The sequence below is a fragment of the Bombyx mori genome, chromosome 2, assembly GCF_030269925.1.
Source record: "Bombyx mori chromosome 2, ASM3026992v2".
NCBI classification, from domain to species: Eukaryota; Metazoa; Arthropoda; class Insecta; order Lepidoptera; family Bombycidae; genus Bombyx; species Bombyx mori.
This window is the reverse complement of record NC_085108.1, coordinates 31,935-58,195: the sequence shown is the minus strand read 5'-3', so window position 1 is coordinate 58,195 and position 26,261 is coordinate 31,935. Positions and strand designations below refer to the sequence as shown.

Here is a 26,261-nt window from a genome sequence, read left to right as displayed (position 1 = left end):
TCACCAGAAACATTATTTATTACAAGACAGCAACAACAATCATCTGAAGTACAAGTAAGCAGGGTGAGGGCAGCGCGTTCCGCAGCACTTGGGACATCTCCTCAGCGAGTGCTGAGCCTCCCAGCCCCGGCCGCTTACCTCAGCTGAAGGCAGGACCCGACGCCTGCCACTCTCACAGGAACCCTCCGTGCCCTGTAGCCATTCCCGTCTCCTGACGCCAGGCGCTACACCACAACCCCGTCTTCCATTATCTTCGTTGTAACTCGGTCGGTGACAACGATTTTCTATCTCAAACGCTCTCTGATATTGACCGCAGTTTTTACATTTTGGCTTATTAATCTTAGAATCATTCGTACCTTCATTATTTTGAGATATTCCCACAGAAGAAGCATCCTTGTGCACGGATTCCCCGTAACCGTTCCCGGCGATATGAGGAACCTCCGTGATCTGATCTATAAGGTGTTTGGAATATTGGGAGATTTGGGAATCTCGCCCGGTGAGGGATTGCTCATCCATCGTCTTAGAATTTTGTTTATCTTCATTTTCAGTTGAAGGTTGTGCTTCATTCTCAATTCGCTGAGTATTCTTTGGCACTACACTAGCCTGACTTTCCTCCTCAGGAGCCCCAGCGCTGACTACAGCGTCTTTGAGGTGTAAAGACTTCAAATGTTTACTTCTTTCTCTTATTCTACTGAGATGAGCTTGATCTTCTTGCGTAAGTGTATTGGGAAGTTGTACAGATGTGCTAGCTGTTGCGGCTGGTCTCAGCGCTCGAGAAGTTTGCGTAGAGGAGTCCTGTCTGGCCGAACTAGATACGTCTGTCCACTCGTCATCTGCGGACAGTTCAGCTGCTGGACCCGAACTCCGGGAGGGTTTGTTCGATTTCAGTTTATCGATCAGCCTGTTTGTAAAATCCTCTATGTCTTTGTCTCGATCAGGTTTCATCGGCAGTTTCTTTAGCCATTTCATAACTTCTAATTTTGTAATTTGTTCAGTTTCTGTATCTGTGAGCTGAGGTTTGTTGCCTTCAATATCGTGTAGATTTTTGGCCAAAATGTTAATAATTTTGTTTGTCCGTAACTGACGTTCAGGTGTTTGCTGTTCGAGGGGTAGTTCCGAGATCCACCCCTTTAACTTCTCTTTGATAACTGTTTGTTCTGCTTCATTTTTCAGCGCGCCTGCTTCAGGTAACGCGACCGACTTTAATGCATTGTACAAATCCTCATTCAACCTGTCGCTACCAATCGGCGAAGCTGGAAACTTACTCAGATAATCGTTACAAAACTTGGTGACTTTCTCAGTGAGGTCTTTCTTGTATTTTTTCCTGAGTTGTTCGTTTCCGCTCGCACAACGAACATTGACGAACGCGTCCACTAGATCGTCCTGCAGCAATTCGAAGAGCGCGCGCTCATCGTGACTCATCTCGTTAGTGGACGGTAAACTTGTACTTAATATGTGCTTAAGGTTAAGTCTGTAAGTTTGACCAGACATGGAATTTAAAATTTGGTTTCGGGTTTCATTTATTTTCCCGAGGACATTTTGTTTGAAATTATTTAAACTACTTTTTACCTGTAGCTCCTCCAAAACATCCTCCAACTCTTCCGTGAGAAGTTCTCTATACAAAACGTCATCATTAAATATCTCCGGCTGCATGTTGAGATCACCTACTTTATTAATGAGTCTGTTCGCGATTTCCTGTTTAGTTTCTGTTGGAACTTCATGAGCGGGTATATCGCGGCATGCCTTCACTATGCTGTCGTAGAGCATGTCCGCGGTTTTCTTTATCCCCCCTCTGTTAATAAAACCTGATCCTACTGAATCGTGTTGTTCACCGATGCTTGCTTTTAGCGGAGAAGTCATTTTTATACTGTTACTGTTAGTTTCATACGGTTTTTCTTCTGAAATACTCTTATTATTTTTAGTTGTCCGATATCCTTGTAGAAGTTTATGTTCCTGTTCTTTCAAGATCCCAGAGCTGAGTATTAAACTATAGTCATACCTGCTAGTGAGGTTCTGAAACAGTTTGAGACCCTGTAGATGATTCAGTAATTCTTGTGATATTTTGGAAAAGAATTCTTCATTCGCCATTTGATCAATAGTTATTGGTAATAGTTTCAAATGTTTCCTTATTATTTCGAGGAAGTGCAAGCTTGCGTCAAAGTCTTGACGCTCTGTTTCAGTTTCTTCAAACAGTCGTGCCATGGCTCGTGCTAGCTCCGTCGCTACGTGCTCCTGTAGCGGCGCGTCTTGTTGGCGGAGGGAACGGAAGGGCTGCCGGTTGAGCCAGTCCATGATAGCACCGCTCAGATTCTCCTCAATGAACTGTCCGGTGTCTTGCCGCAGTACGTGACTCTTATCCGTGAACCCTTTACTCTCTAGCATCGCTCTGAGACTCTGCCTCATCTTCTTCACGACGTCGGCGTCAGCGTCCGGGAGAACGTCCTGCAGCCATCGACCCACCTCACTATCGATGTTGCTTCCGTCGCTTTGAATCACTTTTTCTGCTAAAGCCCTCACCATATTGTCGCGTGAGCTCTTGTTGTGTGTTTTCAAAATATTCGGAGATATTTCATCCATCCAAACAGAGATTTCATCTTCCAAAACATCTTTAAAGTGCGGGATCTCAGCTCGTGTTCGCTTAGAGAGGGTTCTAGCGCCGCTCGGTTGTTTGAACAGCGGTACAGCTATGTGGCGGAGTCGAGAAATGAGTTGGTCAGTCCCGGCCATTATATTAGGTAGCTCTCGAGCATCGACCAGTTTATTCAGCCACCTGAACACCTGATAACGTAGATGCTCTAAATCATCTTCATCTGAACTTTTCGCTCTTTTATTGAGTGCCAAATATTTGTTTCGATCCACAATATCTCCGACCAGATCGTGAATGAGAGTAGTCTTGTAATTTTGTCCTCCCGTCACATCCAGGTTCAAAGGAAGGTCATTGACCCACGAGTCTATGACGTCGTGCAATTCCTTCGTGTATTTTTGTTCGTTTGTTAATTGTTCATTCCTTTTCTCTTTTCTGTTTTTGAACATCGCAACCCCATCTAAATGTATATCAGACACATTCAACCCAAAGAATGAATCGCGTTGTTCATAAGACGCACGTGTGTCTTCTCGCGGAGATGATGCTTGAAAGTTTAATCTCTGGGTTTTCTGAAATGTTTCATTATTCCCACCATTTTGCCATGACCTTTCGACAAGTCCATTCGAATGTTCTCGCACTGTGCTCGCACTGTGTGCAGTAATATTCCGATCAGGACTCGAGCCCACACCGCTGCGGCTGTCTTTACGTTCCCTTTGACTGGGTTTGTTTCCGTAGCGGCGCGCGCCACTCGCTGCAGCTCCCGACGTGAGGTCGGCGTCGTTGTCATCGCTCTCCGGTATCTCCCTGGCTCTCTCCAGCAGGCCGACCGTGATGAGTTCAGCTTGCTCTGCAGGAACGCTACAGTTAATGAGAAAGCTGTGTAGCTCGCGCGCTGCCTCGCCGCGAGTGGCCCCGCGTACTATCTGATCTGCCATGATGTTAGTCAGGTTCATCTCGAGTGTACTTCCAGAGTAGTCGCTTATTACATTGGATCTTCCCAACACATGAGACACATCGTTGTTAATTCGTCTCCTTAAACTGGACGCTGGGAAACTGCTGTCGGTGTTACCTGCACTATATTTGTCAGAAACATGTTGCGGCTGTGCTGTTGTATCAGCCACATCTGAACTGTCTGTCGCCGTCTCCAAGTCTTTCTCTGGTTTCATATGTTTTCCAAGTATGGCGTCATTAGCACCGTCGCGTTTACATTGCTTTCTTATTTTATTCATAAATCGATGTGTTAGTTTTTCTTTGGTTCGTGCATTGAGCCGGATATCAATAGTGTCTAGAAGTGAATCTAAATAACTAGATATTTGTTCTCTTGTCGCTTCTAATTCATAATGATCATAGTTTTCTTTAGATAAGAGATCTTGTAAAGGTTTTGGGAAACACTTTATTAGTTTCGTGAAGCTATCTTCTTTAGGTTTACTTGCAGTGCTTGTCTCCTTAATTTTATTCTCATTAGACGATAATATGCTTTCTTTATTGATAAATTTATTAACTAAATTATCTGCAATATTGCCAATCATTTGTTTTTTGTCAAAATCTTTAGCTACCGGTAGCTTATTAAGAATGCTCTCTATTTTACCTTTTAAGCTAGATTTATCACTCTTCTGTGTAACGTCTTTCATTATTCTTAAAATATTATTAACAGCATCTTCTTTAGAAATATCGTCACTTTTACCGGCCAGAGGTAAATCTTTGAGCCAGTTATTTATGTCACCTCTGAGTGTTTCATGGTAAACTAAGCGTTGCATGTGCATTAATAGTTTATCAATTATTTCATTCGTGAACATTTTTTTCACTGTATCATCTCCTGGGAACCATATCGGCATCTCTTGAAGATATTGTACTATGACTGGTTTAATGCGGTCAACATCACCGGCCCTGACTGCTTGCGCCAAGTTTTTGGCCATTTGTTTCGCGACGTCCTTCCTCCGCTTTGCATTGGCTTCAGTGTCGTCGGCGGGAACAGGCAGGTGTTGGAGCCATTTCAGTACTTGTTCTGTGACCTGATATTCCAGGTCTTGGCCGAGGCTTGGTCTGCACTTGGAGGCACACGGATGCGGCTTCTTACAACGACAACATATTTTTCCATTTTTTACATTCGATATGTCATTTTTCTGGAAAACAAAAGAACAATTGAACAAATATATTATCCAAAATATTTATATAGGTTCAAGAGTATAGGTATATCTTTTTTTTGTTTTTTTCTTGAACTTTATTTATTATATTTGATGATGATCTCTTAATTTTGAAAAGTGGCAATATTCACCGTTTGCGTCACTTCTCTCAGTCCTCTTTTCGATCCTGTACAGAACATCGAAGCAGTCAATTTATGATCAATCAATATTGTAAGCAACTACATATTGTATCCGTCGTCCTTACCTCGTGCATCCATGTTGTCGGCGTAGTTGTTACTAATGTTGTTGGAGCCAGCGCTCTGGAATGGACACACAGTCATTAGTTATACCGTGCGGAGTCCGAGGGACCTCGTCCGTGTGGGAGAGTGGGAGAGGTGCCCGCACTCACCTCTCGGCCGCCGGCGCCATCCGCGTGCCGATGTCTGCGGTGGTGCTCGTATCGACTCTGCATCCTCGGACACAACTAGAAGTTATTGTATTTTTATATTATCTAAAAGGTTGCCATCTTGTTACAATAAATCAGTTAAGGTATCCTGTGTTCCGATCACAGATTGTCTGGTTGTATTCTTGTTGGGACAATTTAGTAATGTGTCTGCGTCTCTTGTTCCAGCGCGTTCGAAGCTGTCGCCGGTGTAGGCGCGGGCTCACCTCGTGCTGCGGGCGGTGAGTGTCCGTGAGCACGTCGCGCAGGCAGCGGGTCACCTCCCGCAGGTACCGCACCTCCGCCCCCCGCGCGGACCCCGACCATCGCCCTCTACACACACAACTACCAGTACTATAACCTGCCTCAAATAAACACTCTATGGCTTAAAGTTGTATTTATTTTATTAATTCTATAACTGTGATCTTATTGAGATCTTAGCAGTTGTGATCGCTGACTGACCATCATGATACATGGAGCATATATAATAGCGCCACACCCACTGCGCGGTCCGCCTCACGATTCCTCTTCTCACATATCTCGATTATACCGGGGCCCTACTCTACACCCTACTGCAGTAAATCAGAGCGTGACTTGTGCTGTTACGGTAATGTAAGGTTGGCACCATAACACCGGCCCGGGGAGTGTCCAGAGGACCCGACCTCACCTGGGGCGGTGCGTGCTGCGGTCCCCGGGCGAGTGACTGCGCGAACCCCGCGGGGGTCGCGCGGGGGTCTGCGTGTCGCTGCTCGGCCGCGCGTGTCTCCCTCTGTTCTGATCATTTTGTTTTAGAAAACGAATATGTTTCGAATCATAGCTCGCAGTCACTGAAACAATATCAATAAAACATTTTAAATAAACTTTTATTAACCGAAGAATTTTTTTACATAATGCAACTACATTATATTATAATATGATAAATATGAAACAAACAAATGAACCCTTGTTTGTTCCGCTTCAATGTTTTAGCTACTCAGCCAATCATTATGAAATGTTGTATCCACATTGTCAGGCAATAAAATTAAATAAAAAACACTAGTGAACTTGAGGGTTAAAGGTAATTATAAAAATAGTTATATGGGTCGGCAATCCATTGCTTTCTTTTTTTATTTAGTTGATATCTGTGGATGAATGTGTACAGACAGCTGGTGCGCGCGGTGTAGTCGACCAGCCTCTGCAGCAGCTCGGCGGAGGCGGACCGGCGCGGGGGTGCGGGGGACGCGGGGGGCGCGGGGTACCGGCGCAGCGTCCGCGCGAACTCATCGCTCTCGTGCTGGGCTCCCTCTGCAACCAACAAATGTATCACCGATTACATCTACAAGAATTTTTCAGGGCTCCGTTAATCACTGCATAGTATAAAACAAAGTCGCTTTCTCTGTCCCTATATCTGTCTGTCCCTATGTATGCTTAAATCTTTAAAACTACGCAGCGGATTTTGATGCGGTTTTTTTTAATAGATAGAGTGATTGAAGAAGAAGGTTTATATGTATAATAACATCCATTAAATAGTGGAGAAATCAATAATAAATTACAGTTTCCGAAGCGAAGCGAGGGCGGGTCGCTAGTAAGTAATAAAGTAAATAACGGAACTCTTATAAGATCACTTTCTTGTCCGTCTGTCTGTGCGACCGTTTGTCTCACGAGCAGAGGTTACAAATACCGAAAACTATGAAAATCTCAAGCTTGTTCGTTAACACAGAGAAACACTGGCAACTTCTTATTTTTATTTTTATGCTGTTTCGAGTAAGGCCATCTATCTTCAAATAGTTAAAACAGATATCAAAACAGTACCTACTATCGGGAACGTTCGAGAAATGTTATGTTAGTACTAGTAGCGCCATCTGTTCTCAAGCACTAAAAACGCGTACTAAAACGAGTAGTACTATCGGAAATAGACTGGAAAATTGTAGACATGTCGTGACAACTAGAAAGCGTAGCTAAGACGACATGATGGCAATTTGTAATCAGTTCTACTCGAAGCAAAACAATAAACGGATCAAACTGAATTGTGCTATTGGAACCTACCTTGAGTGTCGTGATCATTAAATTGAGTATTAATTACTATTTTATTTATTTTGAGCCAAAGCGCATAACAATATTATGTACATAATATATGGTAATGTTTTTTTCCCTTAAGTTTTCCAAAATAATGTTAATGTAATGTTTCTAAAAACACTTCACTTCGCTTCAGTAGAAGGCGCCTACAAGTAGCAAACTTTTGAGCTTAATGTGTATAGATGATGAGGTTTTCTTTTTTTTGTATAACGCCATCTTGTTGTGTCTTTAAAGTAGTTAGTTGCTCTGAATTAAGAAAAATAGTATTATTATTCACCAATCGATGTCGGGAAGAGTCAATCTATAAAGTTGAAAATTGAAAACACGATTAAAACAACATTTTCTGAAAATAAATCGTAGCTAGATCGATTTATCGCCCCCGAAATCCCCTGTATACTAAATTTTATAAAAATCGTTGGAGCCGTTTCCTAGATTCAGATTATATATATGAATATATATATATATGTTGGAGTATTTCCACTTTCGGGTAGCGACATGGTAAGCGGGTGGTCTTCGTAAGTCAATAAAACCAGAAATGTTAACTCAGAGCGTATATTACGCAGGAGCGTTCTGTCTGATACGGTGACTCGCTCGCTTCTGAGCTAAGGATTTTTTTTTTTTTTTTTTTTTCCCCTACCTATGCTGATAGCCTTGAGAGGCTATTTCAGCTTCACCCTAACGTTTGTAGGTGAGCTCGCGGGGCTCAACCGGAGAGTTGCTAACACTGACCCTAGCAAGAGCAGTGCTTCGCAGAATCTACCACCGGATCGGAAACGCGACCCACTGAGAAGATCCGGCGAGAAACTCAGTGGGCTGTGTCTATGGGTTAGTTCGCTCGTCGAGCCCTTCGTCGTCGTCGCAAGCGACGGGTTCGACGAGGACGGTGACCGGTGCTTGTGGTGCCTAAGAGCACCGTTAATGGATCAGGAGGATCCGTAATGACGTGCTTTGGGCGACGTCGACGGTTTACCATTCGGTCTACTGGGTCGGGTATGTAATTTCCAGCGGCTACGATGAGAGGGTTCTCATGTCGTACCGCCTTCTCAAAATGGCGCAGCGATGCCGACTGTAGATACTTACTAAATGAGTCGAGCTCCAGGTCATCGTGGAGATCCACATTCCTAAGGAACCATGGCGCTCCGACGGCTATCCTGCAGAATTTTGATTGAATAACCTGAAGGGATTTCAAGTGGGTGCGGGCTGAGTGAGCGAACACTACGCTTGCATACGTCATGACGGGGCGTATACAAGTTTTGTAGAGAGTTACCTTATTGCGGAGGGACAGTTTGCTTCGACTACAAAGCATTGGATAGAGTCGTCCTAGAATAAACGCGGCGCGGTCGCGTACCGTTTTTATATGGGGACGGAATGTCATCCCTCTGTCGAGGGTGACGCCTAGATATTTGACCTTCGAGACCCACGGTATGGGCTGGCCAAAGAGAGTGATGGGACTAACGGCGGAGGTGTTGGCGCGCCTACTACGGAGTGGGATGCTCGAAGTGATGTTCGGAGGGCGACCCCTTTTGAAGAGCACCGCTGCGCTTTTCGTGGGGTTGATGTCAATTCGCCACTTCCGGAACCACTGTCCCATGGTGGCTACTGCGATCTGGAGTCGCCGATGAAGCAGCGACATCTTCCTACACGAGTAGTAGATAGCCGTGTCATCGGCGAAGACCGCTAGATGGGTCTCCGGAGACCGGGGTATATCATTGATATACAAACTAAATAATAACGGGGAGAGCGCGGAGCCTTGCGGGACTCCGGCAGTCAGTTGACGGGGACGAGAACGAGTTCCCTCTACTCGATATCGAAACGAACGGTTCGACAAGAAGTCTCGTATGATGAGCACAAGTCTGTCTGGCACTCCCATGTTGTACAGTTTGTAAATTAAACCTTTGTGCCAGACTTTGTCGAACGCCTTCGCGATATCGAAGAAGAGGGCGCCGGTCGGGATTTGTTTACGCCTATTTAGTCCTATCAGGATGTGCTCCGTGAGGCGGTGCACTTGTTGTACGCACGAGTGTTTAGAGCGGAATCCGAACTGTTCGTCTATGAGAATTTTGTTCGCGGTAACAAAATCCCAGAGGCGTTTCCTAAGGAGCCGTTCGTAAATTTTTCCTATCGTCGGGAGGAGACTAATCGGACGGTAACTATATGTTTCGTTTGTCGGTTTGCCCGGCTTATGTATACCGATAACGTCCGCTTCTTTCCACACCGCGGGAAAGATGCAGTGCGTCATAGCGGCATTTAAAATTGTAGCCAACATTGCTATCAGTTGGACTGGCAAGAGTTTTAGCGCGCGGTTGCGGATGCCGTCGGAGCCGGATGCCTTCCTAGGTTGGAGATTGTGGATCGCGTCTCTAACTTCGTCAGTGGTAATGGGTGGTAACGCGTCAGAGGACGGCAGGGAAGCTCTGCGCTCGACCTCCCTGTCGACTAACTCGGTGTGTTCGGGGTCCGCGTGTTGAGTGCTGGTGGTGCACTGCTCTTGCAGTGCATCGGCCAGCAGCTCAGCCTTGTCATCGTCATCGAATGCCGGTGGTTGGCCTGAAGGGCGTACGAGGGGAGGCATAGTAGCGGTAGTTTCGGATTTGAGAGTCCTAGCTAGTCGCCAGTATGCTTGGTGGGAGGGCGCGAGTTGTTCTAAATAACTATGCCAATTATCGTTACGCGCGTCGCTTAGGCGGGAGTGGACTTCGCGTTGTAGACGACGCATCCGAATCCGGTTTGAATGCGTGGGAAGCCGATCGTAGGCCCGGATTGCCGCGTTCCTAACTCTTAAGAGATTCCTAAGTTCGGAGGATAGTCTGATGCGGTGGAAGCTGTCCTCCACATCGACTTCTTTTGAAGATCTAATGATCGCGGAAGAGATGTGATCGGTAATGATGTTTATGGATTCGACGGTGTCCTCGGGGGATAGATTCGAATCCGGGCCGTAAGGGAGGATTGGCGGAGCGGCTTCGGCTAGGCACGTGCCCAACTTATTCCAATCCACCATGGTCCTCGTAACAGTGACTGGGTTGTGAGGGCGACCGAGCTGCATAACGACAGGTCGGTGGTCTGAGTCGAGCTCTGACAGTGCTTCGATGGAACGTAAGCGCAGAGTTACGTTCCTAAGCAATGCCAGGTCTATAGTGCTCGGACGGAGCGCGATGTTATACGGATAACATGTTGGAGTTGGGGGACCGACTACTTCAAAAGTGAGGTCGTCTATAAACGCGTCGAGACGCCTACCGTTAACGTTCGTACGATGGCAGTTCCACCTAGTGTGGTGGCAATTTAAATCGCCTGCCAGGATGACGGAGTCTCCCATGCCGAACAGTGACTCGATGTCACTGCTCAGGAGGGGCTTGTCCGGGGGGAGATAAACGGATGCGATGACGATCGGCTGGTGTCCCGTCAGCGAGATACGGCACACTGACGCCTCGATATGTAAGAGCGAGGGAGTATCGAGAGGGACAACGTGCAGGGCCCGCCTATAGTAAATGGCAGTCCCGCCTTTGGAGGCGGTGAGTCTGTCATTCCTAACCATGACGTAATTCAGGACTTTCGGGTCACGACGCGAGGGCTTCAGACAGGTCTCCTGCACTAACAAAATATCTACAAGATTGTCGCGGAGGAATTCGAAAATTTGATCGCGTTGCCGCGCGAGTCCGTTAGCATTGTAGAATGCTAACGTAAGGGAATACGGTTTTTCTCTACCTTTTTGCGCCATTGATTACCGGTAAAGAATTTTTATAACGTGCGAGACACGGACTCGTAGACGTCCATGTGATCGAAAGCGGCCGCGAGCCGCTGTTCGGGGGTTACCGACCTACGGATAGCATCTGCGAACGATCGCAGACGTTCAAAGTTTACCGCGGTGACGAAGTCGCGCACGAGCGCGAAGTCGTTGACGACTGAGGGTTGCGGGGGGCGGTACGCGGGCGCGGGGCGAGGTGCGAGCAGGGGCTGAGGCGCGTGACGTGTCGCAGGCGGGAGCTGGGGTACGTTTTGTGTTCCCTCCTTCGTATACGGCAGCGGTTTTTTCCACGCCGAGACGGTGGGAACCGCAGCCGGTACGAAGGCTGGTTTCGGCACTGAAGGCGCCGAAGTCTTTGGGTCGACGGTTCGGGGGGCTGGGTGGTTCGGGCGTTTACGCGGAGCCCTAGGACATCCGCGGTAGTTTGCCGGGTGCCCTTGCTTAAGGCATAGGACACAGCTTGGGGGTTCCGTCGCGGTTTCCCTAACACGCGAACATTCTGTGGTTGCGTGATCGCCGAGGCATTTCACGCAGCGGGGGCGCGCGTGGCAATTACGCGCTGAGTGGCCATAGAGCTGGCACCTGTGGCACTGCCCGGGAGTACCACGTTTATGGGGGGCTTCGATGGTGACCCCGGAGAGGCCGCATATCGTTTTGAGACATGAGATTCTTTTCTTTGTCTCCGGGGTTGATTCTAGCGCGACGAGAATCATATTGTATGGCTGTCTGCCGCGTCCGCTGTGCATCCGGTGCACACTAATTATTGGGAGGGACTGACCGATCAGATCCTCCTTTACGTAGTCTATGTCGAGTTCCTTGGGGACTCCACGTATCACTACGCGGAGTTCGCGGTCCTCCTGAAGAGCATAGGTGTGATAACCTATGTTCTCCTTTCGGAGGTAAGCAGAGAGGGCCCTATGGTCGCCCGGCGTTGCGACCTTAATCTGAATCCCATGCGCGACGTTACGCGCATGGGTATAATTAATTTTGTTGGCCTGAAGGGCCTGGGATACGCGATTCCACGCTGACTTCTCCTGGAGTATCAGCGGGGGCGGGACAACTGTTTTAGGCGCGGGCGCGGTTTTTGGGCGCGGCGGTGGGATTACGCGGCGGGCGGAGTCCGACTCCGGCGTTACGACTACCTGCGGTCGGGAGGCGGTCGCGGACTTGGTTTGCTTCGTCATGGAGCTCCGGGACTCCACGACGCGAGTACGCTTTTTACCGCGCGTTACAGTTTTTTTTTTTTTTTTTTTTTTTTTTTTTTTTTTTTTTATTGCCTTTGTAGGCAGACGGGCATACGGCCCACCTGATGGTGAGTGGTTACCGTCGCCCATGGACTTCAGCAATGCCAGGGGCAGAGCCAAGCCGCTGCCTACCGCTTAATACTCTCCACAAGCCTCGCTTGAAGAAGGACATGTCATAGCGCTCGGGAAACACCGTGGAGGGGAGCTCATTCCATAGCCGGATGGTACGTGGCAAAAAAGATCTCTGGAAACGCACTGTGGATGACCGCAGTGGCTCCAGGTAGTATGGATGAACTCTACTCCGGTGGCGGGCGGTGCGATGGTAAAAACGAGATGCTGGTATCATCTCGAACAATTCCTCAGAGCACTCCCCATGGAACATACGGTACAAAATACAGAGGGAACCGAAGTCCCTCCGCAGACCCAGAGGCTCCAAACGATCCGAGAGGATGGGATTATCGACAATCCGAACGGCCCTCCTCTGTATGGAGTCAAATGGAAGAAGCTGGTATTTGGGAGCCCCGGCCCAGAGATGGGAGCAGTACTCCATGCGAGGCCGGACTTGTGCTTTATAAAGCAAAAGTCTTTGTCCAGGCGTGAAGTACCGCTTCGCTCTGTTGAGGACTCCCAGCATTTTGGACGCCAACTTGGCTTTGCCTTCCAAATGACTCCGAAACTGGACATCGCTCGAAATGTCGACCCCAAGTATCCCGATACTCTCGGAAGGTTGCAGGGATACTCCTTGGAATTGCGGCGCCATGACAAAGGGGTCCTTCTTCGCAGTGAACGCGCAAACTTGTGTCTTTATCGGGTTGAATTGAACCAAGTTCAATTCACCCCATTCGGAGACTCGCCCCAGAGAGTTCTCCACTTCAGACACAAGTTTTGATCGTCTCTCTTGCACCATGCTCCGAGAGAGACTCTGATGGCCGATATATCGCGCATCCCCCGTGCTGTCATCCGCATAGCAATGTATGCCATCAATAGACAGCATGTCATTGATATACAGGATGAAAAGCGTGGGGGAGAGCACCGAACCTTGTGGAACGCCAGCGTTAATGGTCATGGTATCAGAGCAGTCACCGTCTACAACGACCGTGACGCTCCGCCCATCCAAAAAGCTAGCGATCCACTTGCAGAGACCCTCGGGGATTCCGTAAGATGGTAACTTCGATAGAAGTGCCCTATGCCAGACCCTGTCGAAGGCCTTCGCGATATCAAGGCTCACAGCAAGAGCCTCGCCCTTGCTCTCCAAGGCTTCAGCCCACCTGTGAGTAAGGTATACAAGAAGATCGCCAGCTGAGCGACCGTGACGGAAACCGTACTGTCGGTCACTGATCAGCTGGCGATCTTCAAGATACTTCAGGAGTTGTGTATTAATTATTCGCTCCATCACCTTGGAAAGCAAGGAAGTTATCGCGATAGGCCTGTAGCTCGATGGGTCCGACCGGTCACCCTTCTTGGGGATAGGGTGGACGTGGGCGGTCTTCCATGAAGACGGAACCCTGTTAGTGCAATAAGAGAGGCGATACAAACGCGTTAGCGCAGGTGTCAGCTCAGGGGCGCACGTTTTCAAAACCACTGCGGGGATGCCGTCTGGCCCACTCGACTTATGGACGTCCAGGAGTCGGAGCTCCCGCCTGACTGCACACTGTGTGAAGCAGATATCTGGCAGGGAGCTATCACACCGAGGGATGTTCGGTGGTGTGGCACCCCCGTCGTCCACAGTCGAGTTCGAGGCGAAGAGTTTGACCAGAAGGTCAGCCTTCTCTTTCGCGCTGTGGGCCAGATTGTCATCGGACTTGCGCAGTGGTGGGAGACTAGACCTGCAAAAGTTTCCTTCTGCAGCCTTGGCGAGCGACCAAAAAGCACGGCTCCCGGAGGGATAGCTCTTCAATCGCTCGCCAACTCTAGCGACGTGCTCCGACTTCGCCTTGGCAATAACCTTCTTGTAGGACCTAGAAGCGGCGTTATATTTCCGCCTTTCCTCTGAGATGTTAGGGTCCTGACGTCTCCTGGCACTATCCCATGCCACGTATGCGGACCGCTTGAGGTGTGCAGCATCCCTGCTGGCATTGTTATACCAGGGTCTGCTGCGACCCCCAACGGGCACTTCAGAGGACGGAATAAACAATTCCATCCCCTGGAGCACCACGTCTTTAAGACGGCCCGCACAGACGTCAGGATCAGCAGAGGAAAAGCAGAACCGCCCCCATGGGTAGGATGCGTAAAATTCACGCAATCCATCCCAATCTGCTGACATATACTTCCAAACTCTTCGATACCCGGTCGTCGTTCGACGACCAGGACGAGAGAGTGGTACGGCAGCACGGATAAGGCAGTGATCAGACGATCCAAGCGGAGCGTCGACCACCACACTGTATCCGGCTGGATCCGTGGTCAGCAGAAGGTCCAACAAAGAAGGTTCGTGCCCCTCGATATCTGGGACACGGGTGGGCTGTGTCACCAGCTGGGAGAAGCCGTAGGCCAAGGCGAAATCGTAGGCAGTCCGACCCGGGAGGTCAGTGGTTCTGGACCCCAACCACTCTTGGTGGTGAGCGTTAAAGTCTCCAAGAACCACCACCTCCGCAGATGGGTACTGCTCAAGCACGCGGTTAGTCCCCTCTTGCACATGCTCAAACAGAGCTGAACCTGCATCACTGCTGTGGGACCTGTACAGGCACGCGTAGATTCGGGTACAGCCCCCGTGATCTACGCGCAGCCACAAGAGGGACAGGTCCCGTTTTTCGAGGCCCCGAAGACGGCGACAACAGACATCAGCCCGGACGAATACGCACACCCCGGCTTTACGCAGGAAGTTGTGCTCCAATACGTAGCCGGGGTATTCAAGGTATGAGGTATCGTCCGGAGCAGATATCTGCGTCTCCGTTAAAAAAAGCAGGGCAGGCTGCGCCGTCTCAAGGTGGTGGTGTACGGCGTCAAGGTTGCTATGTAGGCCCCTGACATTGCTGAAATCCACATTAAATGTGGAATGGGGAACCGCCTGTAAAACCCTTTTCTTTTTTTTCGACTTCATTAATTATGTTGTTATATTTCTGGAGAGTAGGATTAGGAGAGGTAGGATGTTGGAGGTGAGATCGAGGCAACACCTGAGTGAAGCGCGGAACATAGTACGTGCTCGACCACGGGTTGCGTGAGAGACTGACGCAGGGCATGGAAGGGCCCCCAGTCCACTCTGCGTGCGATCGCCGGGATCCACTCCGGTCTCCGACTCCGGCACGACGACCGCACGACAGGATTTTGCACCGGTTGGCGGGACAGCTTCCCGGGGCGGAGTTTAGTAGAGACACCCGGGTTCAGGTCCCCTACTGACCGGCGGGCGGCAGCGGATACCGTTTCACTGGGTCTCCCTATACCCCCGTCAAACAATCACGCCCCGTGAGCTCGCACGCACGTCTGCTCCGCATGTTCCAGGCGTCACCAAGACTCACCCCCAGCAAGGAAGGGGAAAGGGAAGGAATAGAACTGGCTCTCCAACCCACACGCCGGAACACAGCTAGGCTATTTGGCGGCGGACTCTAGTTGGAGGGTGGTCGCCAGCCAGTCGGACTAGGTCCTACCACCGGTTATGTTTTCGGCTCCCGTTTAGCACCACCCAGGGGTCACTTGTAGGGAATCGCGGGTTAAACCTACGGAAGCGGGAAGCACCAACCCCCAAAACCCCAAAACCTACGGAAGCGGGAAGCACCAACCCCCAGTTTGGAACCCATCCGAGGTTCCGGGTTGAGGGCTAGTCGCGGACTCGAAGTCCATCTCCGATTCGGTATCGGAGCCTGAACTAGACGCTATTGAGGTCGCGACGGACGAAACTGACGTGATTGACGCGGGCGCGGGGGTAGCGGGGGCGGGGGCCTTAGACGCTACGGCGGCGGCGTGCGTACGTGCGCTTGAACACGGACCGGCGGCGGGGCACGCGAGGCATGCCTGCGAGGCATGTTTGGCGACGGCGGCGAGAGATGCGGGGGGAGAATATTTACTAAATGAGGCCCTATAGGCTTCGAATTCGGGCGCGATTGACGGATATTTTTCCCGAATGAAGTCGATGAAAAGTTTTTCCTCCATCTTTACGTGATTTTCGCCCGGGGGGGGGCGGCCCCAGGACTTAAACACGCGCTCGCCTTACGGCGAGGCCCCTGCGTCGGTAACACTAAATTGGCCGAAGCGATTCTAGGAATTTTAGAAATTTTAGTGAATAGAATACATAGAATAGAATTAGAGTTAATATAACCACTGCACAGTTCCCGGGCGGCAATGCCTTGCAATTAGGCGCAGGTACAAATTCCGAGAAACACTTGGGCCACAGATGTGCCACGAACAATGATCTATTATCACCGGTAGTCACTTCCGACAAAACAATGAGCACGTCCACGCGCGTCGGTTGCTCAAATCGGAATCTGAGCTAAGGATTGTACAGCAGCTCTTTTTATAGTCAGCCAGTGTGCCGGCAACTCGCGCCATCAAAGGGTGCCGCTGCGGTATGTGATCCAAGCCGCCCGCCGCGAACGTTGAAGTGTGCCGGCGACCCGCACCATCAAAGGGTGCCGCTGCGGTGTGTGTTCCAAGCCGATCGCCACAAACGTTGCAAGTGTACCGGTGACCGGAGCCGTTAAAGGGTGCCGGTGCGCTCTGTGATTCAAGCCGCCTGCCGTTGATCGTTGCAAATATGCCGGTGATCCGAGTCATCAAAGGGTGCCGACGCCCTCTGTGATCCAAGCCGCCTGCCGTCGACCGTTGCAGGTGTGCCGGCGGCGCTCGCTGAGAAAGGGTGCGGATGCGCTTTGTGATCTAAGTCGTGCGCCGACACGGCCATTCTGCAATTGACGCGTCTCTGCGGCATTAGTCCTGTAATGATAAATTACTTGAATCTTGGTAGTGGTACTTAAGTTGGGTATCGACACCATACATTGTAACAACTAAGCCTGCACGCTAGTGTTCAAAGTATGGCCTCAACACCATTGATAATTTTGCAACAACCAAGCCTCCACGCTGGTGTTCAAAGTTAGGCCTACACGCCATTACTCATATTGCAACAACCAAGCCTCCACGCTGGTGTTCAAACTTAGGCCTACACGCCATTACTCATATTGTAACAACCAAGCCTACACGCTGGTGTTCAAAGTCTGGCCTACACGGCATCAACAACCAAGCCCAAGTGCTGGTGTTCAGACTTAGGCCTACACGTCATTACTTATATTGCAACAACCAAGCCTACACGCTGGTGTTCAAACTCTGGCCTACACGCCATCAACAACCAAGCCTCCACGCTGGTGTTCAAACTTAGGCCTACACGCCATTACTCATATTGCAACATCCAGGCCTACACGCTGATGTTTAAAGTCTGGCCTATACGGCATCAACAACCAAGCCCAAGCGCTGGTGTTCAGACTTAGGCCTACACGCCATTACTAATATTGCAACAACCAAGCCTACGCGCTGGTGTTCAAAGTCTGGGTTACATGTCATCAATAATATTGGAACAACCAAGCCTCTTCGCTGGCGTTCAAAGTTAGGCACACAAAGAGAAGCCTCATTCCAAATCTTCTAATGGAAATTCATACGCCGACACGGCAATCTCATTCTGTTTTCCATAGTTTGGAGCTGCTTGTAATTTTCATGGGCTACTTTTGGGTCCACGTTCTGTGATTTTCTTGACCTCGTATCGGTCATTAGGAAGGACCTTCTTTATCTCGTAACCCCCGAACTTTTTGACTTACTTTGGTTCCCAACCGGAAGGGTTAAATCGTATTGACCCTAGTCAATTCCTTTCATTTTTGCTTTAGTGCTATCAAATTTAGCTTTAGTTTTCTCTGCCCGTTCGGTCATCCTTTCAGACACTATTTTACAGAAAATTTAGGATTAGCTCTCATTTTCTTCATCAATAATTGAAATTAGCTCCATTCCATAGGTGCTTTCCCAGTTGCTTTGGATAGGTACTGTACAGTTAATAGCAAGTTGTGTTCCCAGTGATCCTGCTGAATATTACTAATGACAGTGAGTCCATCTTTAACGATGCGGAAAATTCTTTTGGCCTGGCCGTTTGATCTATTCGTGTATGCTACGATGTGGTGCAGTTCAATGCCGTACTCTTTACAGTATTGTTTATATTAGGACACGAATGCACCATCACCATCAACGATTATCCTCTTGAGAGTTCCAAAAAGAAATACAAGTTGCAAGGCCGATTCTTGACTTTTCTTAGTAGCATGCTTTAATAAAACAATTTGGAAAAGGCATCAACCGTACAAAGACGTATTCTTTTTCAGGTCCACTCAATTTCCCAGTGAGTGAGTTGTCTGTGCTGTGCCTGACGTACTTTTCATAGTTTTACAAACCACGCAATTGTCTATGAAGCTGCGAACTTTTGAGCTCAATTTGTCAGACCAAAAGTGTTCTTTGAGTTTTTCGAGTGCTTTCTCCCAGCCAAAGTGTTTTAAAACTTTGTGGTAATTATTTATGATACTCCATTGGTAGCATTGTGGTACCGCTTTTAGAGTCTTAGTTCTTCCATTCTCCAGCTTAACTTTTTGGCACAAAACTTCGTCTCTGATTAAGTATTCAGTGTTTTTATTGCCATTGTTCTTGATATCATTGATTAGGCTACTTATAAAGGATCTCTGTACTGTTTCATTACTAACCAGTCTTTATCCAAAGTCAAGTTAAGGGTTTTCTGGGTAATATGGTTCTTACTAAAACAATTGACGTGTTTTAGTCTTTCTCTTTTACGATACTCGACATCAAAGTTAACATTTTGCAGAAAAGGCCACCACCGATGCACACCTGTCAGTAGTTCTTGCATATATCGAAAGGTTTTCAAAGCATTGCAGTCTGTAACAACAGTGAGCTTTCTGTCGTATAAAAAGTTACATAAAGGTTTTATGGATCTTACAACAGCCACAGTCTCCAATTCATATGAGTGATAGTTGGATCAGCATCACTTGCATCTGTATGAAGTTCAATTGGTACGCCCTCTTTGAACATGGTATGAAGCAGCGCGCAGGTACGGTAATCGATTATGTTTAATCTTGTTACTTCGTGAGAGGCAGTCCATATCCATTTCGTTCCTGATTTTTTCAATTCCCGTAGTGGTGCCATTCGGCCCAAAGTACTTAGTACAATCTTTGTAAAGTTTCTTCTACCAATCTTCCAAGCATAAGGAGGCTATCCAAGTAAATCAGAGTCGCTTCTTCTATCAGTACTTTTAGTGAATTTCTGGTATACGAACGGGGCATTATGTAGAAGTAGAGTATTTTTATTTCTACTAGTTCATTTTGTAGGGCCGCTGTTCCACAACATTATTTAAATGAAATATTCAGTTCCCCAGAGGTCACTTTGTTTGTCGAAAGCCTTTCTCTGATGATTTCACTGAACTGAAAACAATAATTTGTAAGTGATTAGTGGTCTAGCTCAACACAAAATTCAAGACAAATGAAAATATCAATAATGTGCACTCAGATTAATTAATTGTGCGTGAGAGTAAGTCGGGACTGGACAGATTCCTTTCAAACACTTCGATGTATTCTTTCTTTGTCCCGAAAGCCACAATACAGATTTGTATGGCAGAAAAATCTGCCTCGCTCTTCCAATTTGTTTTGTTCAGTCTTTATCATGAAGGCATTAATATGTGCCTTAGTCTCAGTACTCCGTCATAGATTCACTCTTTTACTGTGTTGTTCGTCAGCAATTCTTTTAAAACATCTTTCTGTAGTGTGTCGAGTCCCTTTACAGTAGGAACACTCCTTAATGGATGGTACAGGCGAATCTCTTGATGAGAAAGAAGCTCCTGATCCTGATGCTGAAAACGTTCCACGTCGAATTGCATTTTCCGGGCAATATCCAGCAAAATGACCTGTTTTTCCACAAACATGACAAGTCAAGTTGGATCTATCACGATTAAAGTTCAAACGAGGTTGCTTACTGAACTCAGTCGGTTTAGTTGGTATATTCTTTCGTTTGCGAAACGTTTTGGCTATAGCAATTAACTCCGGAACAGTATTTGACTTGCTATTGAGCAGTTCTGTCCGAATCCGTTCATCTCCAATGCTCCCAATGACAAATTCTACTGCATCCTGTTCCGTTGGATGAGGTTTTACTATCCTTTTGAACATACGCCACACGTTTGAAATAAAATCTTGAATGTTTTCTGCCTCGTCAATGGTGTAATTTCTATAACTCAGAATATCTGCAAAGTACCTGGATTCGGGTTCGAAAGTTTGCAACATGTCATCCCGCATTTCCGTCCAGGTTGTTGTCCTTAGGAGGCTACTATCTGCCCATGTCTTTGCACGACCTTTTAATACACTTGCTGCTTTTAATCGTACCTCATGATCTCGAAGTCCATATTCTGCTTGAGTACGTGTAATAAGATCTACCCAATCGTGTACATCGGTACTAGAATCGGGGTCATATGTAGGAAAATAAACGTCGGCAATGCGCACTCGCGTATTTTCTTCTGATTTCATGGTGCCGTTCATTTCAGTCAAGGTTACGCGATGATCGTAAGACAGTTGAGTCATCATATCGTTCATCGTGGTTTTAAATGCGTCTGCCATAGCTTGAATTACGTCATTAGGCCGTTGTTCGTCACGTGGTGTTCCCTCTTCTGATGTTGGAGTATTTCCACTTTCGGGTAGCGACATGGTAAGCGGGTGGTCTTCGTAAGTCAATAAAACCAGAAATGTTAACTCAGAGCGTATATTACGCAGGAGCGTTCTGTCTGATACGGTGACTCGCTCGCTTCTGAGCTAAGGATTGTACAGCAGCTCTTTTTATAGTCAGCCAGTGTGCCGGCAACTCGCGCCATCAAAGGGTGCCGCTGCGGTATGTGATCCAAGCCGCCCGCCGCGAACGTTGAAGTGTGCCGGCGACCCGCACCATCAAAGGGTGCCGCTGCGGTGTGTGTTCCAAGCCGATCGCCACAAACGTTGCAAGTGTACCGGTGACCGGAGCCGTTAAAGGGTGCCGGTGCGCTCTGTGATTCAAGCCGCCTGCCGTTGATCGTTGCAAATATGCCGGTGATCCGAGTCATCAAAGGGTGCCGACGCCCTCTGTGATCCAAGCCGCCTGCCGTCGACCGTTGCAGGTGTGCCGGCGGCGCTCGCTGAGAAAGGGTGCGGATGCGCTTTGTGATCTAAGTCGTGCGCCGACATATATATATATATATATATAAGAATTGCTCGTTTAAAGGTATAAGATTAACTAACCGAGTACGCATCGAGTTCGTTTCCGCGGGGTGGGCTCGCAGCCAGCACCCGGCCGCGGCGCGCTGTGGCTGGCGGCGCTGGGCGGGTGCCGCCTCCCCGCACACTGCGTGCTGGTACCGGCGCCGACGCTGGCGGGCCGGCTCGGGACCGGTGCAGGCTGCGTCTCAGCCGCTGCTATGTCGGGGCAACAACAAGCATTCCCTTACTTATACTTAGACCACTTGAACATTACGATTTCTATTGAAAACTTTTTTTTTTTCGATTGACATAAATTCAATTGTTAACGGAATAAGTATTCAATATTTCATGAGTAAAGAAGATTCATTTGACATAAACAGAGAACCGAAGAAAAACCTTTCCGATTTCGAAATGAGAATTTGTACAAATAAATGTAAACTAAATACAGTACAGCCAAACTGAACCAGCCGGCTGACGGCTATCAGGCAGCTGCTCGGGAAGGCTCCCTCCGTCTCAGATATCTGCCACAACCCATCGAGTCTGCTATATAATCGTATCCGCGTTTCTGAGGGAATTATCAGTCGTTTACAGTGCCATATGCTTTTTTTTTAACGGTGCATCTAGGAAACTAGGGTCTGGGGGTCAGGAAGGGACGTCGGACACAAAACGACTACCTACGAAGCTCCATCGATCACTCTCTCCCGACGTTCGATTCCTGCGGAACTCCGGTCAGGGTAGGTAGGGCGAACAGGACACGCGGCACCCCTGAGGACACCTGGCCGACGGAATCGTGGAGGCGACGTCGATGACACCAGCTGTCACTGTACGGCGGCCAGACAGGCTTCCCCAGCGGTGCCGCCGTCGTCCCGGAACACCACGCTGCGCCGGGACTAGTCTTCCGGGCAGGGAGTGGAGTACATCCCCGGCCGCTCACTCCTTAACCTAACCTCCAACCTAACCTACACCCTCGTGCGACGAACCTCGGAGCTGAGAGCTCGTTCAGCTCAGCAGTTTAGTTGATACAAAATTTACTCGGCTCTGATTAAATACATTACCTGAATAATTGATAGTGTTAAATTGTAGTAGTGCAAATGATTTATTTTAATGTTTTTAGAGGTTTTGTTGTTACCGAACCGCTCCAAAACTAACCGAACAACACAACACGGACCCGCACACACGCGATGTTTAGTCTCATGACGCTGGCTGTGTTCACGTCAACGTACCTTGTGGCTGAGCACACAGGACGGTCTGTAGTAGCGTCGTGTGAGTGTCGGTGAGCACAGTGAGCACGGGCACGCCACGCACTGCTTCCATCTCGCTCCATGCACACTCAACACAACACTCGGTGTGCGGATGGCGACGGCGACGTTAAGGGGTTCTCTGTACGTACATATACTATATTACTTGTATTACTATTGTAGTACGTATTTTTTTTATTATCTAGACGGGTAGACGAGTTCACGGTCCCCTGGTGTTAAGTGGTTATCGGAGCCCATAGACACCTACAACGTAAATGCCGCCATCCCCTTGAGACATGAGTTGTAAGGTCTCACTTTTAACAGTACAACAGCTGCCCTACCGAAACGCATTACTGCTTCACGGTAGAAATAGGTAGGGTGGTGGTACCTTCCCAGGTGGACTCAGAAGATGTCCTATCATCAGTAAACGACGCAGACGATCGTAGGCTGGAGGTGGTGCCACGTGCGCCATGAGTGACCGGCACTGCTTCCGAGCGAACACCCCAGTGTTCGATTAGTTACAACCACGAGTCATTATATACATATGTACATACATTAATAATAATAATAATAATGTTTTTATTTCAAGTATCCATGACTCATATAAATTGTTAATAAGACTTAGACCTATGTTAGTAGTTATATTTACATCACAATGAATTACTGTGGTAACATCCCATGGGAGATGGCACCACAGCGACCCATGTATACACAGTCCAGCCTGCTTGCGATCATGCTCAGGATACTGTTGGAGCTGGCCCTCACTCTGCTTACCAGAGATGCACACCTCTTACGCATGGTAGCGTAAAAACAATCTATGTGCGCGTCTGCAAACATTCCTGATGCGCTACAAATGCGGGGCAGCACCACCAGCACCCTAAACACGTTATTGTATTGAACACCGAGAGCATTGTACGATCTTTGAGTATATCCAGCCCACAAGCTGCACGTGTAAAAGTTAGTACAGTAGGCCCTAAAGAGGGTGACCTTGACTTTAAATGAACACCGTGCAAACCTGCGAGCTATCATGTTTGCTCTAACCGACAACGCTCTCCGCTCTCGTTCAATATCTTCATCATCTTTGAGATCAGGGGTCAACACATGGCCGAGATATTTAAATTTATAAACTCTTGTCAATGGCGTTCCGTTGAGTACTACGGGAGGTATTTTATCATGCGTCCCACCCCTGGTCTCAAAGACCATGATCTCCGACTTTTTACAGTTGTACACCAAACCGTGTGATTTGGCGTATCCCTCACACAAAGAAACAAGTTGCCTTAGGCCACAGATAGACGCGCTCAGCAGCACCATATCGTCTGCGGAGCTGATGTTGTTTACGCACACCCCGTCTATGAAACAACCAATCCTGGTCCTACTGAGCTCGCCGATCAGCTCGTTCATATACAGGTTGAAGAGCGTAGGCGAGCTCAACCCGCCTTGTCTCACCCCGCACTCCAACCTATACGGAAGAGACAAAGCCCCAGCCCATCGGACATTGTTGATCTGGTTCCCATACCAAAACTTTAGAATGTTATTTATTTCCGTGGGTAGTTTAATATTTTCCAACTTTTTCCACAAGAGGTTATAGGAAACCAAATCAAACGCCTTGGACAGATCAAGAAAGCAGGCATAAACAGGTGTTCCTCGCCGCGTGTAGTATTTGACAGCATGCTTAAGACTTAAGATTGCACTCTCTGTCGACAAACCTGAACGGAATCCGAATTGGTTATCATGAAGATTTACATATTTATTTAGTTTAAAGTTAAGCATGCTGTCCAATACTTTGGATATAACAGTAGCTAGTGAGATAGGCCTATAGTTACTGCTATCTGCAAGGTCTCCAGTCTTATTTTTAGCTATTGGTACAACTACTGTTCGTATCATTTCCCTTGGCAAATAACTATAACCCACACAAATGCTATACAGCATTGAGAGAACTCTAGAGATGTGTACGCCCGCATAACGCAGGTGCTCAATGCTGAGCCCGTCATGTCCCGGAGACTTACCACGTGACATTGACCTAATTGTCTTTTTAACATCCTTAGACGTAAATGCCACTCCAATTTCCCTGCCAATTAAACAAGTTGCTAAAGAACGTTTAGGAAGGGCAGAATTAAAATTGAAAAAATTAACGACAAATATTCTCGTGAACATGTCCATTGTAGGGTTTTAATTTCTCTCTTTTACAGAATACCTTTATCTATTACGCGTCGAAGTGTCGAGCTGAGTAGCCGTGAACACACTTACAGCGATCCTGAGCAATCTGAGCAGCGAGTAGCACAGGTCGGGCCTGTAGCAGCTCCTCCACTGGTCCACACCCACTCCGCCCTCGCTCCTGCACACAGACGCGTCTCTACAGCTCGCGCGTCTACAGCTCGTGTGTCTACAGCTCGCGTTTCTATATCTCGCGCGCACCACCACAACACAGTACTCGGTACCAGTAAAGATTGTAATTTATCAGATTTGAATTAAAGCACTATTCTGTGTGGCAACACACAGATCTACTGCCAACTGAAACAGAATCAACCAAACTAACTCTGGAATGGTGAGTGAGAGATGGATCCGGAAGAAAGTTTTTGTTAATTCTCAAAAGGTGTCCGGCTCTGAGGAGCACCTAAGTAACCAACGTAAAGAGAAGGCTTAGGCTCTTGATCCAAACACTATAACTGAAGGGGGTGGTGTTCGGAAACGAAGAGTAGAGTAAGATAAATTACATACAGGATGAAAGTGAAAGCTCTTTAGGGCGATCGTTAGCCAGCTCTGGCTCACAACACATATTCATACTAATACTTACATGCTCCGTGTAATTTACCAGTAATTTAAAACAATATCTAAAATAAACACATTTAAATTTCATTGAAAAATAATACAATCCCAAAGATTGACATGTGTCAATTGTCATAGATGATCTTAAGTTCTTGAGTGTGCGCTGGTGTGCGCTCCGTCGCGGAAACAAGAAGAACGCAATGCGCTGTGCGCAAACTCTATGTCTAGTGTAGTCTATTCTAGGTTAGGCTTAGGTTAGGCTTAGGTTAGGCTTAGGTTAGGTTTAGGTTAGGTTTAGATTAGGCTTAGGTTAGGTTTAGGTTAGGTTTAGGTTAGGTTTAGGTTAGGTTTAGGTTAGGCTTAGGCTAGGCTTAGGTTAGGCTTAGGTTAGGTTTAGGTTAGGTTTAGGTTAGGCTTAGGTTAGGCTTAGGTTAGGTTTAGGTTAGGCTTAGGTTAGGTTAGGTTAGGTTAGGTTAGGTTTTTTTTTTTTTTTTTTTTTTTTTTTTTTTTTTTTTTTTTTTTTTTTTTTTTTTTTTTTTTTTTTTTTTTTTTTTTTTTCCGTACCTCTAGCAAACAACAAAGCCAGAGATTCATGTTTACATTTTTTGTTTTGTTTTAATTTTAATTATACTTTATACTCCTGCCCATAAGGGGCTTAAAAACTAGGTCACGCATTCATTCCGAGCCTCTTTATCATACCAGTTCTCGCATTTATTCCTCTCGTACTTTCATTCATTCCATTCATACTTTGCATTCCTAGCTGCGGTTACTAAAAGGAGGGGAGGGGAGTAGGGCTGTTGGGACTCTTTATTTCTATAATTATTTACATTTCCTTATTCTACCTTCAACCTAGTACATGTACACTTAATCCTATTTACTTAAGCTAGG

General features: G+C 47.6%; 1 protein-coding gene across 5 annotated transcripts; it reads right to left on the bottom strand.

The window, feature by feature from the left end:
* Positions 1-25,538, bottom strand: LOC101742877 (uncharacterized). Of its 5 annotated transcripts, none has more exons than XM_062672234.1 (11): positions 25,402-25,538; positions 24,855-24,942; positions 22,593-22,749; positions 21,412-21,585; positions 6,293-6,433; positions 5,817-5,976; positions 5,377-5,494; positions 5,117-5,191; positions 4,973-5,027; positions 4,860-4,894; positions 1-4,707 (listed from the first exon to the last, which is right to left on the bottom strand). In XM_062672234.1, the coding sequence occupies exons 3-11, from the start codon at positions 22,681-22,683 to the stop codon at positions 40-42; spliced, it is 5,517 nt and encodes a 1,838-aa protein (XP_062528218.1). In that variant the 5' UTR covers positions 22,684-22,749; positions 24,855-24,942; positions 25,402-25,538; the 3' UTR covers positions 1-39. The 5 variants fall into 5 exon arrangements, with proteins under 5 accessions (XP_062528218.1, XP_062528220.1, XP_062528209.1 ...); XM_062672236.1 differs by having other exon boundaries at positions 21,412-21,582; XM_062672225.1 differs by lacking the exon at positions 22,593-22,749.
* Positions 25,539-26,261: the final 723 nt, after the last annotated feature.

Coding starts and splice junctions, on each gene's coding strand:
- LOC101742877 (XM_062672225.1), bottom strand. CDS start 25,509: ATGACAATTGACACATGTCAATCTTTGGGATTGTATTATTTTTCAATG. Junction 21,586..24,854: donor TCAGATTGCTCAGGATCGCT/GTAAGTGTGTTC, acceptor GCCCCGACATAG/CAGCGGCTGAGACGCAGCCT. Junction 5,192..5,376: donor CTCACCGCCCGCAGCACGAG/GTGAGCCCGCGC, acceptor AATAACTTCTAG/TTGTGTCCGAGGATGCAGAG.